General features: G+C 47.1%; 1 protein-coding gene across 4 annotated transcripts; it reads right to left on the reverse strand.

The window, feature by feature from the left end:
• Positions 1-4491: 4491 nt before the first annotated feature.
• ovch1 (ovochymase 1) lies at positions 4492-14057 on the reverse strand. 4 transcript variants are annotated; one of them, XM_062483494.1, is made up of 14 exons: positions 13825-14057; positions 13445-13603; positions 13059-13175; positions 12781-12964; positions 12618-12693; positions 12345-12534; positions 12034-12173; positions 11667-11820; positions 11499-11537; positions 11197-11416; positions 5789-5946; positions 5465-5563; positions 4992-5135; positions 4492-4798 (listed from the first exon to the last, which is right to left on the reverse strand). In XM_062483494.1, the coding sequence occupies exons 1-14, from the start codon at positions 13922-13924 to the stop codon at positions 4725-4727; spliced, it is 1854 nt and encodes a 617-aa protein (XP_062339478.1). In that variant the 5' UTR covers positions 13925-14057; the 3' UTR covers positions 4492-4724. The 4 variants fall into 4 exon arrangements, with proteins under 4 accessions (XP_062339478.1, XP_062339476.1, XP_062339475.1 ...); XM_062483492.1 differs by having other exon boundaries at positions 4999-5135; positions 13445-13600; positions 13825-14056; XM_062483491.1 differs by having other exon boundaries at positions 4493-4798; positions 4999-5135; positions 13825-14056.
• Positions 14058-14432: the final 375 nt, after the last annotated feature.

Raw genomic sequence — 14432 nt, forward strand, 5'->3', positions numbered from 1 at the left:
ACATTACACCCCAATGGGGCAATTTTTTTCCTTTACTCCTATCAAAATGAAACTTTACACACTGAAACTACCCATGACAAGTAACATGTTTTTGTATTACAAGTTCTTTAAAAATGAATGTTAATATGCAAATTAGCTATACACAAATCGAATATGCCCAAAATACACCCAAATAGGCTTATTTTTTTCCTTTACTCCTACCACAATAAAACTTAACATAGTAAAAGTATACATGAAAAGTAACTTTTTTTGTATTACAAGTTTCTTTTGAAATTAATTTGAATATGCACATGAGCTCCACACTTATTGAATATGCTCTAATTTGAATAGGCATAAACACCATTCATATGACAAATACATCGGCCCAATCTTCATCCAATCATCCTTCTGCCAATGACCTGATGGTCATTATTGGCATAAATCTCCCATCCAAAACATGCCACCCCCAGTCTTTTGGTCCATACGTTCACTTCCCCCTTTCCACTCCATCATTTGGTAAAAGACCCGAAGACTATGGAACTTTGCAGCTGTTGACGTTGGAGGGATAGTTACATTTATATATTTAGCAGACACTTTTATCCAAAGCGACTTCCAAGAGAGAGCTTTACAAAAGTGCATAGGTCACTGATCATAACAACGAGATACAAACATTGCGGATAGCCAAAACATGAAGCATACATTGTGAAAAACCAAATAAGTCCCAAAGGGAAGAACCATAAGAGCATGTTTAGACAAGTTACAATTAAACAACATGAACTTCAGAAGTGCAAGAGTGTACCTGTATAAAAAGCAAGCAACAATAATATAATTCACAGCGAGTACAATAACTTTAAGTCAGTTACAACTAACCAACAAGAGCAACACGTCTCTCAATAAGAGTCATTGTGATCCTGGAGGAAACTAACATCAGGTCCAGCCAATCATTCCTAAGTACCGGAACAAGTGCGTCTTGAGCCTTTTCTTGAACGTGGGGAGACAGTCAGTGTCTCTGATGGAGGTGGGGAATTGATTCCACCATTGGGGGGCCAGACAGGAGAAGAGCTTGTGTTGGGACCGGGCACTCTTGAGCGGTGGGACCACCAGACGGTTGTCAGAAGAAGACCGTAGTTGGCGGGTGGGGGTGTAAGGCTGGAGGAGAGACTTGATGTAGTCGGGTGCAGTCCCATTTACCGCTCGGAAAATAAAGAGTCTCCACTATATTACGCTGCACCTCAAAATGCTTCTGACCTTAGATCACAATACTTTCTTTTAGCAATTTACAATTTGTATTGCTGCATACATAGCCTAACTCTTACATACAGTTAGGTCCATAAATATTTGGACATTGACACAATTTTCATCATTTTGGCTCTGTATACCACCACAATGGATTTGAAATGAAACAATCAAGGTGTGCTTTAAGTGCAGACTTTCAGCTTTAATTTCAGGGTATTTACATCCAAATCAGGTGAACGGTGTAGGAATTACAACACATTTTATATGTGCCCCCCCCCCTTTTTAAGGGACCAAAAATAATTGGACAAACTAACATAATCATAAATCTAATTGTCACTTTTAATACTTGGTTGCAAATCCTTTGCAGTCAATGACAGCCTGAAGTCTGGAACCCATAGACATCACCAGACGCTGGGTTTCGTCCCTGGTGATGCTCTGCCAGGCCTCCACTGCAACTGTCTTCAGTTCCTGCTTGTTCTTGGGGCATTTTCCCTTCAGTTTTGTCTTTAGCAAGTGAAATGCATGCTCAATTGGATTTAGGTCAGGTGATTGACTTGGCCATTGCAGAACATTCCACTTCTTTGCCTTAAAAAACTCTTTGGTTGCTTTCGCAGTATGCTTCGGGTCATTGTCCATCTGCACTGTGAAGCGCCGTCCTATGAGTTCTGAAGCATTTGGCTGAATCTGAGCAGATAATATTGCCAGAAACACTTCAGAATTCATCCTACTGCTTTTGTCAGCAGTCACATCATCGATAAATACAAGGGAACCAGTTCCATTGGCAGCCATACATGCCCACGCCATAACACTACCTCCACCATGCTTCACTGATGAGGTGGTATGCTTTGGATCATGAGCAGTTCCTTGCCTTCTCCATACTCTTCTCTTCCCATCATTCTGGTACAAATTGATCTTGGTCTCATCTGTCCATAGGATGTTGTTCCAGAACTGTACAGGGTCTTTTAGATGTTTTTTGGCAAACTCTAATCTGGTCTTCCTGTTTTTGAGACTCACCAATGGTTTACATCTTGTGGTGAACCCTCTGTATTTACTCTGGTGAAGTCTTCTCTTAATTTTTGACTTTGACACAGATACGCCTACCTCCTGGAGAGTGTTCTTGATCTGGCCAACTGTTGTGAAGGGGTTTTTCTTCACCAGGGAAAGAATTATTCTGTCATCCACCACAGTTGTTTTCCGTGGTCTTCCGGGTCTTTTGGTGTTGCTGAGCTCACCAGTGCGTTCTTTCTTTTTAAGAATGTACCAAACAGTTGATTTGGCCACACCTAATGTTTTTGCTATCTCTCTGATAGGTTTGTTTTGATTTTTCAGCCTAACGATGGCTTGCTTCACTGATGGTGACAGCTCTTTGGACTTCATATTGAGAGTTGATAGCAACAGATTCCAAACACAAATACCATACTTGAAATGAACTCTAGACCTTTTATCTGCTCCTTGTCAATGAAATAACGAACTCCCATGAGGGAATAACATACACCTGGCCATGGAACAGCTGAGCAGCCAATTGTCCAATTACTTTTGGTCCCTTAAAAAGGGGGGGGCCACATATAAAATGTATTGTAATTCCTACACCGTTCACCTGATTTGGATGTAAATACCCTGAAATTAAAGCTGAAAGTCTGCACTTAAAGCACATCTTGATTGTTTCATTTCAAATCCATTGTGGTGGTATACAGAGCCAAAATGATGAAAATTGTGTCAATGTCCAAATATTTATGGACCTAACTGTACATATACAGTACATTTGCCTCAACCCTTACTGTAGTTCTGGGCTTGTGCTATTGTTGTTCAGTTTCTGTGCAGGCATGAACAGGGGTGACAACCTGGATATTGAGCTCTGAGTAATGAGCTGTCTGAAAGAGCAGTGCAGCAGTGTCATTACACACTGCTGTGCCAGCTTTGCACGAACACTGACTGGCGGTCATGACGAAAGGTTCTGAATCACATAGCACTATCTGTGTAAAATACACAAAGAGACAATTAGACAAACATTGATACTGATGTATCCTCTGAAGTGTTTTTGAAGTGAATTTTGCTACTATTCAGATACCGCTGAATTAAGAATTGGCCTAGTAAAGTTGCTGGGGTAAGTTTGTTGACAAGGGGTTTCCTACAAGTCTATTACAATACGAGGTGAGGTATACCATACCAAATATGTTGCAATAGAAAGATTTACTGTCAATCAACTTTGCCCCAATTACCTTACTTCTCCACTAACAGGTAGACTATAGCCATTTATCAAGTGTCTCAGAAGAATGTTTACATAGTCGAGAACATGCTCATGGTCAAATGAAAGCAGTTGTAATGTACGCATGATGAACGCATGCTATGCTGTATTTAAGGGTAGCTCCTGTAAACACAGAAGGTGGCCATTACTACGCTGTGTTTACCTCAGTAGCGGACGGCCGGAAGTAGTTACATCTGTTTTGTAGAACCCGGAAGAATGTTGCGCATAACCCCTATTGTGGATGTTTTACACAGATGATCGGTATACAGTACAGTTTGACATATGGACCAGTAATTCCGGGGAGGTGGGTCCCCAAATTATATAGAATATGTATTGTTGCAGTATGACAACTCATTGAGCACATTTCGCGCACTTGACTTTACTGGAATATAGTCAAATGCTCCCAAAAATAATGACCTTGCTGGTTTAGCACCCCATAACCAGCAACTTGTCTAAACTATATTCATGGCCAGGCTAGACAAGACAACATTTGCATATATTGATAATGGTCATCGTAAAAAGGGTTTCTGACAGACCTGGATGCTGAAAGACAGGGGTGAAGGGAGGTAGCCTGCCTGAAGGTGACCTGGAACCTGTCAGAGATGAAGCTGGGTCTTTGTCATCTTCTGCTCATCTGTGTATTATTAAAACAACGATATATATATTCTGCTTTTGAATGACAGATTTTACCATTAGGCCAGCTATTACTTTCTTCTGGTCTGTGTATGTCACCACAGGTCAGAAGGTAGAGACAATTGTGACCCACACAGCTGAAGTCACTGATCTAATTAACAGATGACACAGGGTGTAAATGGCATGGATTTGAAGAGGAATTAGTACTGGAGCACCACCTATGGTCAGATAATGGTACATATCTGTCATAGGTACAGGGGTTTCTGTAGTTCCAGTGTACATAGTTATTTCAGCAATTTAAAGTAAATGTCAACATAACCAACATTACAATGTTGTAGATGTGCTACTGGATAACCCCCATTAACAATATATCTCCCCTATTTAAGCATGTAACCATGGGAAACCAACTCCTGAGAATCAACATGTGCATGCCTCACATACCACATTGTAATAGTGTACAATTAGCATTGCATTGGAACCGTGGCATTGTTCGAAAGGGACTCAACCAATTTGTTGTTTATTATTTAATACGTAAATCTGTAAGTCAATTCAAATCTCAATAATGCCATTTATCCAGGAATTATAGACAGATATTTTGGAGAAGACGGCAGGTTTTTGATCACATTGTCTGCTACCCCAGGAGATGAGACCAAACAGGAAGTACAGTCCGTGCTTCTGGCAGAGCAACGGAGCACCAGCATCTCCCTGCAGACAAACAAGTAAAAAAAATATATATATAGTTATCACGATAATATCCACCTGTGACTGTAGGACCTCGGCTAATTTCATGATACTACATTGCATGACGAGACAAAGGCTTATGAGTCAACATGGACAGACGCTCAACCCGTTCCGAACGAGTCACTTCCTGAACGTAGCTCGGTTAAATGGAGCAAACCCGTCACCATGCAGCTGAAGGAGGCGGCGGGGTCTGTGCAGAGGTGGGAAAACTTGATCAGGTTCCTCCCCCAGCTCTGGCTGCAGGCAGTGTTGTTAACCAGCCGCAGACTGGCCTGGTGCAGGGCATCACTGCTCACGTCCACTATGGGGGGCACACAGCACAACACTCATAAGAGAAGCCCACACCAAGAGAACAGTGGAATGTGAAGCTCAATGGCAACAACTAGAGCAGGACTTGGAAGCGGTTTTCCTCTTTTAGTATATGCTTCTTCTGTCAGAATGACCCTTGTGCCGTACACAACACAATGTAGACATGAGTATGCAACCAATGGGGATTGTGGAGAATTTTACACCAGACACCAAGAACAACTGTGCAGACTACCTAATAACACCCTCCATTTTGGAAAGTCCACCATGCGAATCGAGCACAACAACGTTCTACTCGGTACAGAGCCACTTCATCGTACACACCTTTCGCCGAGCTAGTTCCCCAGCCCGTGGTGACGCAGGACCAGCTGTCGTCCAGCTCCACATCGTTAGCAGGCAGGCAGGCCAGGGCCATCGTGGCCCCTGGAGGAACAGAAACAGAAGAGAGAGAGGCATAACCACCATGAGACGAGCACCCGCTACCACGAGATGTGCTCCTCAGGTGAGTCCTGAGGAGATGGTTGGCTTGTGCAGTATCACAAACTCTAAAATGACACTGATACTCAAGAGAAACCAAAATGGGATTGATACCAAGTGAATAAAGACAGAAAGAGAGGGATTGGTCGGTTGACAGGAAGTGTTCGGTACCTATGGGAGCTGGTTTGCTGAGACGGATCAGGCTGAGGTCAGTGGTAGGGGGGAAACCGCCACCGCGGGGGGTGTTGAACACCTTGTCCATGGAGATGGTCTGGGGATCCAGGAAGGTCAGGTCATGGGCTCCAAGCACCACAGAGTCAAAGTCAGCCCTGGACCAGAGAGGAAGGCACTTTGGAAGAGAGCACTTTAAAACACAGTGGAACTAGTATACGATGTAGGAGATATACAGTTAGGTCCATAAATATTTGGACATTGACACAATTTTCATCATTTTGGCTCTGTATACCACCACAATGGATTTGAAATGAAACAATCAAGATGTGCTTAAAGTGCAGACTTTCAGCTTTAATTTCAGGGTATTTACATCCAAATCAGGTGAACGGTGTAGGAATTACAATACATTTTATATGTGCCCCCCCCCTTTTTACGGGACAAAAGTAATTGGACAATTGGCTGCTCAGCTGTTCCATGGCCAGGTGTATGTTATTCCCTCATGGGAGTTCGTTATTTCATTGACAAGGAGCAGATAAAAGGTCTAGAGTTCATTTCAAGTATGGTATTTGTGTTTGGAATCTGTTGCTGTCAACTCTCAATATGAAGTCCAAAGAGCTGTCACCATCAGTGAAGCAAGCCATCGTTAGGCTGAAAAATCAAAACAAACCTATCAGAGAGATAGCAAAAACATTAGGTGTGGCCAAATCAACTGTTTGGTACATTCTTAAAAAGAAAGAACGCACTGGTGAGCTCAGCAACACCAAAAGACCCGGAAGACCACGGAAAACAACTGTGGTGGATGGCAGAAGAATTCTTTCCCTGGTGAAGAAAAACCCCTTCACAACAGTTGGCCAGATCAAGAACACTCTCCAGGAGGTAGGCGTATCTGTGTCAAAGTCAAAAATTAAGAGAAGACTTCACCAGAGTAAATACAGAGGGTTCACCACAAGATGTAATCCATTGGTGAGTCTCAAAAACAGGAAGACCAGATTAGAGTTTGCCAAAAAACATCTAAAAGAGCCTGTACAGTTCTGGAACAACATCCTATGGACAGATGAGACCAAGATCAACTTGTACCAGAATGATGGGAAGAGAGGAGTATGGAGAAGGGAAGGAACTGCTCATGATCCAAAGCATACCACCTCATCAGTGAAGCATGGTGGAGGTAGTGTTATGGCGTGGGCATGTATGGCTGCCAATGGAACTGGTTCCCTTGTATTTATCGATGATGTGACTGCTGATAAAAGCAGTAGGATGAATTCTGAAGTGTTTCTGGCAATATTATCTGCTCAGATTCAGCCAAATGCTTCAGAACTCATAGGACGGCGCTTCACAGTGCAGATGGACAATGACCCGAAGCATACTGCGAAAGCAACCAAAGAGTTTTTTAAGGCAAAGAAGTGGAATGTTCTGCAATGGCCAAGTCAATCACCTGACCTAAATCCAATTGAGCATGCATTTCACTTGCTAAAGACAAAACTGAAGGGAAAATGCCCCAAGAACAAGCAGGAACTGAAGACAGTTGCAGTAGAGGCCTGGCAGAGCATCACCAGGGACGAAACCCAGCGTCTGGTGATGTCTATGGGTTCCAGACTTCAGGCTGTCATTGACTGCAAAGGATTTGCAACCAAGTATTAAAAGTGACAATTAGATTTATGATTATGTTAGTTTGTCCAATTATTTTTGGTCCCTTAAAAAGGGGGGGGGGCACATATAAAATGTGTTGTAATTCCTACACCGTTCACCTGATTTGGATGTAAATACCCTGAAATTAAAGCTGAAAGTCTGCACTTACAGCTCATCTTGATTGTTTCATTTCAAATCCATTGTGGTGGTATACAGAGCCAAAGTGATGAAAATTGTGTCAATGTCCAAATATTTATGGACCTAACTGTAGATCCTTTATCAGAGTCAACCGTACACAAACATAACCATTCCTTGACCCTTGGAACAGCTTAGACTGGCCAGACCAGCTGGACATCCTAAATAGTATCATTATAATCACCATCATCCATCCATCCATCATCTTCCGCTTGTCCGGGGGTCGGGTCGCGGGGGCAGCAACCTAAGCAGGGAGGCACAGACTTTCCTCTCCCCGGCCACTTCCACCAGCTCTTCCTGGGGGACCCCGAGGCGTTCCCAGGCCAGCCGAGAGACATAGTCCCTCCAGCGTGTCCTGGGTCTTCCCCGGGGCCTCTTCCCAGTGGGACGTGCCCAGAACACCTCACCAGGGAGGCGTCCAGGAGGCATCCTTATCAGATGCCCGAGCCACCTCAACTGGCCCCTCTCGACGCGGAGGAGCAGCGGTTCTACTCTGAGCCCCTCCCGGATGACCGAGCTTCTCACCCTATCTCTAAGGGAGAGCCCGGACACCCTGCGGAGAAAACTCATTTCGGCCGCTTGTATTCGCAATCTCGTTCTTTCGGTCACTACCCACAGTTCGTGACCATAGGTGAGGGTAGGAACGTAGATCGACTGGTAAATAGAGAGCTTCGCCTTTCGACTCAGCTCCTTCTTCACCACAACGGACCGATGCAGAGCCCGCATTACTGCGGAAGCCGCACCGATCCGCCAGTCGATCTCGCGCTCCATCCTTCCCTCACTCGTGAACAAGACCCCGAGATACTTGAACTCCTCCGCTTGGGACAAGATCTCCTCCCCGACCCGGAGATTGCACTCCACCTTTTTCCGGTCGATAACCATGGCCTCAGATTTGGAGGTGCTGATTCCCATCCCAGCCGCTTCGCATTCGGTTGCGAACCGCTCCAGTGAGAGCTGGAGGTCACGGCCCGATGAAGCCAACAGGACCACATCATCCGCAAAAAGCAGCGAACCGATCCTGAGGTCCCCAAACCGGACCCCCTCAACGCCCTGGCTGTGCCTAGAAATTCTGTCCATATAAGTTATGAACAGAATCGGTGACAAAGGGCAGCCCTGGCGGAGTCCAACCCTCACCGGGAACAAGTTCGACTTACTACCGGCAATGCGGACCAAACTCTGGCACCGGTCGTACAGGGACCGAACAGCCCCGATCAGGGAGTCCGGTACCCCGTACTCCCGGAGCACCCCCCACATGAGCCCCCGAGGGACACGGTCGAACGCCTTTTCCAAATCCACAAAACATGTGTAGACTGGTTGGACGAACTCCCATGCACCCTCCAGAACCCTGCCGAGGGTATAGAGCTGGTCCACAGTTCCACGGCCAGGACGAAAACCACATTGCTCCTCCTGAATCCAAGGTTCGACAATCCGACGGACCCTCCTCTCCAGCACCCCTGAATAGACTTTCCCAGGGAGGCTGAGGAGTGTGATCCCCCTAAAGTTGGAGCACACCCTCCGGTCCCCCTTTTTAAAGAGGGGAACCACCACCCCGGTCTGCCAGTCCAGAGGCACTGTCCCTGATGTCCACGCGATGTTGCAGAGTCGTGCCAACCAAGACAGCCTTACAACATCCAGAGCCTTAAGGAACTCCGGGCGGACCTCATCCACCCCAGGGGCCTTGCCACCGCAGAGCTTTTCAACCACCTCGGCGACCTCAGCCCCAGAGATAGAAGGGCCCCCCCCCCAATGTCCCCAGACTCTGCCTCCACGTCGGAACGCGTGTTGGTGGGATTAAGGAGGTCTTCAAAGTATTCCTTCCACCGATCCAGGACGTCCCCCATCGAGGTCAGCAGCGCACCATCCCCACCATATACAGCGTTGACAGTGCACTGCTTCCCCCTCCTGAGTCGGGATGGTGGTCCAGAACCTTTTCGAAGCCGTTCGGAAGTCATTCTCCATGGCCTCGCCGAACTCCTCCCACGCCCGGGTTTTTGCCTCCGCGACCGCCAAAGCCGCATTCCGCTTGGCCTGCCGGTACACATCAGCTGCCTCTGGAGTCCTACCAGCCAACAAAGTCTGATAGGCCTCCTTCTTCAGCTTGACGGCTTCCCTCACCTCCGGCGTCCACCACCGAGTCCGAGGGTTACCGCCGCGACATGCACCGACCGCCTTGCGTCCGCAGCTCCGGTCAGCCGCCTCAACAATGGAGGCCCGGAACATGGCCCATTCGGACTCAATGTCCCCGGCCTCCCCCGAGACATGGTCGAAGCTCTCGGAGGTGGGAGTTGAAGCTCCTTCTGACAGGGGATTCTGCCAGCCGTTCCCAGCAGACCCTCACATTACATTTGGGCCTGCCAGGCGTCTTCCCCCACCATCGTAGCCAACTCACCACCAGGTGGTGATCAGTTGACAGCTCCGCCCCTCTCCTCACCCGAGTGTCCAAGACATTCGGCCTCAGATCCGACGACACAACTACAAAGTCTATCATCGAACTGAGACCTCGGGTGTCCTGGTGCCAAGTGCACATATGGACACCCTTATGCTTGAACATGGTGTTCGTTATGGACAAGCCGTGTCTAGCACAGTCTAGCAACAAAACACCGCTCGGGTTCAGATTGGGGGGGCCGTTCCTCCCAATCACGCCCCTCCAGGTCTCACTGTCATTGCCCACATGAGCATTGAAGTCCCCCAGGAGGACGAGGGAATCTCCGGGAGGAGCGCTTTCCAGCACCCCTCCCAGAGACTCCAAAAAGGGTGGGTACTCTGCACTGCCATTTGGTGCATAAGCACAAACAACAGTGAGGACCCGTCCCCCCACCCGAAGGCGGAGGGAGGCTACCCTCTCGTCCACCGGGGTGAACCCCAACGTACAGGCGCCGAACCGAGGGGAAACAAGTATTCCCACCCCAGCTCGACGCCTCTCACCGAGGGCAACTCCAGAGTGGAAGAGAGTCCAGCCCCTCTCAAGGAGACTGGTTCCGGAGCCGATGCTGTGCGTCGAGGTGAGGCCGACTATATCTAGCCGGAACTTCTCTACCTCGCGCACCAGCTCCGACTCCTTTCCCACCAGCGAGGTGACGTTCCACGTCCCTAGAGCTAGCTTCTGCAGCTGAGGATCGGACCGCCAAGGCCCCCGCCTTCGGCCGCCGCCCGTCTCGCACTGCCTGAGTCACCACCATCATGGGGGTCATGGGGCGTCATGGGGGTCGGGTGCAGTGCCGGAATCATTCTCATTATTATTATTATTATATGTATAATTATGGGGATGTTCAGCTGGTCTGGCCAGCCTAACCTGTACGCAAGAGTAAGACGGGTTGGATCACCGGACCCACCTGAAAACAACGCTGGGCCCTACGGGTGAATTCAAAGGAGGTGAATAAACGACGGAACAGGATGTGCCGTCGTTACCTGGGGTGGCAGTGTTGAGGAGCCAGCACCCAGAGCGTGGTTACCTGGGGTGGCAGTGTTGAGGAGCCAGCACCCAGAGCGTGGTTACCTGGGGTGGCAGTGTTGAGGAGCCAGCACCCAGAGCGTGGTTACCTGGGGTGGCAGTGTTGAGGAGCCAGCACCCAGAGCGTGGTTACCTGGGGTGGCAGTGTTGAGGAGCCAGCACCCAGAGCGGGTGGATGAGGGTCCCACTGCAGTAGTGCATGCCGCCAAGCTGCAGGCTGACCTGCCAGGGCCAGGAGTGGGGGCATGCCTCGGTCACGTTGCCCACCTGCACCTCACCCTCCCGGGACACGGTCACCACGGCCAGGGCGGACCTCGGCAGGCACGGGAGCGTGTCAGCCTCTCCACAACTCTCTATGGCGGGGAAGGGCAAGAATAATTATTCTCATAAGCGTTTGAGTCAAAATACTTTGAATGTTATTTTTGCGCAACCTACCTTCAAGTTGGTCAGAACCTAAGTCCATCGATTTATTGTCTATTATAAAGAAATATAAAGAGATTAAAGAATGCTTAACCCACATTATTAAAGAGAATCCCTTTATGTGCAGAACTCTACCAACCAGTAGCCCTAGTTGAATGTGTTGCATGTGAGAACTGTACATACTCATTATGGTCGCGTCGATCCAGTCCATGTAGTCTTGTAGCTTGGTGTAGACCCCCGGTCTTTTGGCCCTACCACAGCCCACCCCCCAGCTCACCACCCCCGCCAGCTCGTACCGGCCTTCAGTCAGGCAGGACAGGGGACCCCCAGAGTCCCCCTGGATGGAGAGGGACCATACAGACACACACAGAACAGATTCCATGACCTCTGGTTGATGGCACATACATATTGTTCCAGTTTGGATGCCTCTATTAAAATCAACAGATTGTATTGGCCGCATCCCAGCAGCATTCCGACAGCTGGTTAGTGTGCTGTAACTCAGTAGTCTCAGATTTCTCATAGAGACACACACACACACACACACACTTACCTGACAAGCATCCACTCCTCCCTCCACATCTCCCGCACAGAACATGGATGGCTGGATGTTGCCCCAGTAGAACAGGTTACACATATCTGAGGGCAGGTAGGTAACATTCACCTCCTGGAGTCTAGAAGCTCCGCTGCCGTCTGAAGGGAGAGACAGGAGGGGTTGGGGAGGGATACAAGCTGAATGACTGAACAGCAGTCTGGGTATTGTAGGAATGTAGGACAACCTTTATCTAGTAAATCCAATAAGGTTTTAGAGGTGTTCTCTAAAAGAGCGCTGGACTTTGAAAGAAATGGTAAAAGGCCAATTACTTTCCATTGTGGATCCCCAGCCTGTGACAGTGCATTTCTTCAAGGGTTTCATTTGACCCATCAAGATGCTTATGGGCCTCACACAACTGGTCCAGGTGAACTGGGTCTTGACCTTGACAAGGGCGATGTCATTCTCTTTTGTCCGCGTGTCATACTCTTTGTGGGAGATTATACTGGAAACCTTCATCCCCTGTAACGAAAGTAAGGTGGAAACGTATCCGTACAGTTCTGTCACTGTTGAATCCCTCAAGTGTGTTACTGTACACATCTAACCTGTTGGCACTCTTCATTCGCATTATCAAGATCATGTTTTCCAGCCAACACAGCCCACATGGAAACTTTGTTATATCTGCAAAATATCAGATGCACTTTGAAAATAGCTACAATTTACTTCAAAATATTTGACCTTACCAACTGCCAGTCTCTCCTCTCTCACCGTAGGAAGCAATGCGCGGCAGTGACGACCCAGTAGGGGGAAAGTATTGCGCCACCACACGCTGAAACGGTACCGTAGCGCAAAGACACCTGCCAGGGCCAGGAGTGAGCCCAAGCCTCCTGACCCCCGACGATCCTCTCCTCGATCTGCTTCTCCGGGAGGAAGACCCGCTGGCCAGCGATGTCTAGATACAATTTTTATGGACAACAACACAACTGTAGGCTCACTGAGGACTCGCTGGTTATCTGTTGCCTTTAAGTATCTCTCGTATAGCCTACCATTCGCTTCTACGCTGTTGATTACATCAGAACCGTTGCTGACTGTTCCGTTGTGCTCCGTTTTGTTTAAGGTTACATCTTTGAGATGGAAATAGGCGTGCGTTTTGTTCTCTCCGTCTGATGACAAATTAAAGCAAGTGAATGTGGAGGCTACTGCCTAATTGTGCCTAACTGCCTTGTTTGCGGGTTGATTCAGTTATGGCACTGGCCTATGGGCTTATCCCTTATTTTGAGAAAGGTGACTAAATAAAATGCAACGTCAACTTTAACATGCTTGCTATGTTTTATCTGAGAGTTGGCATATTAGGCACGGTATGCTTTGAATAAGAAATATAAACATTTTACGTGAATACTAAAATGTTTACAAAATTGGAAGCAATGAGGACCTTGAACGATAACCGTTACGATATCTTTCACAACATGTGGTCCAAGTTTGTCCGTGTGGTTGGCATCGGAACCGTGGGTCTTGTTGAACGTGATGTCTGCGTCATCTGTTTGATTTAACGTTCTGTTTGTGAGAAGGATGTGTGACTTGTTCTGTTCTGCTGTAGAAAAGCACGAATATCAGTTTACAAAAGGAATATAAATATCCAACACGCTCATTCATCACCTTGAAATCAATTAATCAATCCTTGACTGCAACCGAAGCATTATATTTGGCTTTTTAAGAAACAGGCAGCTTGATACTCTGGACTACGATATATGTTGTCAAATTAAATACAATGTTAAGTAAAACATGCACTGTTGTGTGTAGAATTTGACTTACCGTGCCCACTTCCGTACCATACAAGCATTGTACTCACAAAGAAAACAAACATTTTACAAGACCAGCAACTTTTTAAAGTTGTCTCTTTCAAAATGTTCATAACATTGAAAAGAACGTTATGGCAGTATACGAAGCTTTGGGGAGTAGGCCTACAATTTTTCCCACAAACGTGGAAAACTAAATTCAGCTGTCACACCTGATGCAACCATCCCCAAATTATGGCTCCTCTAATGTGCAATACACCCCTAAAGGCAGATGGTGGCACTATAAACATATATGTAAATGTATATGCTGTATACAGCTTAACCCTTGTGCTGCCTTCGGGTCACATGACCCAAAGGTTCATAACGAACCACCGTTGTGTTTACCCAATTTTACCCAATACAAAAACAAATAACAATTATTTTCTTTTAACCATTGCAATGTGGGGGGTCTGAGACAGCCCGACAGTTAAAAGAAAATGCTTCACTTTGTTTTTGTAGGAGGTAAATTTGTCGCAATACGACGGTGGGTCACAATGACTGATGGGTCAGAATGACCCGAAGATAACACAAGGGTTAATTTGAAGGCTATTTGGGGTGAAAGTGACATGTTAAATCCATGTTAAC

This window comes from Osmerus eperlanus, chromosome 17, assembly GCF_963692335.1.
Source record: "Osmerus eperlanus chromosome 17, fOsmEpe2.1, whole genome shotgun sequence".
In the NCBI taxonomy this organism is placed as follows: Eukaryota; Metazoa; Chordata; class Actinopteri; order Osmeriformes; family Osmeridae; genus Osmerus; species Osmerus eperlanus.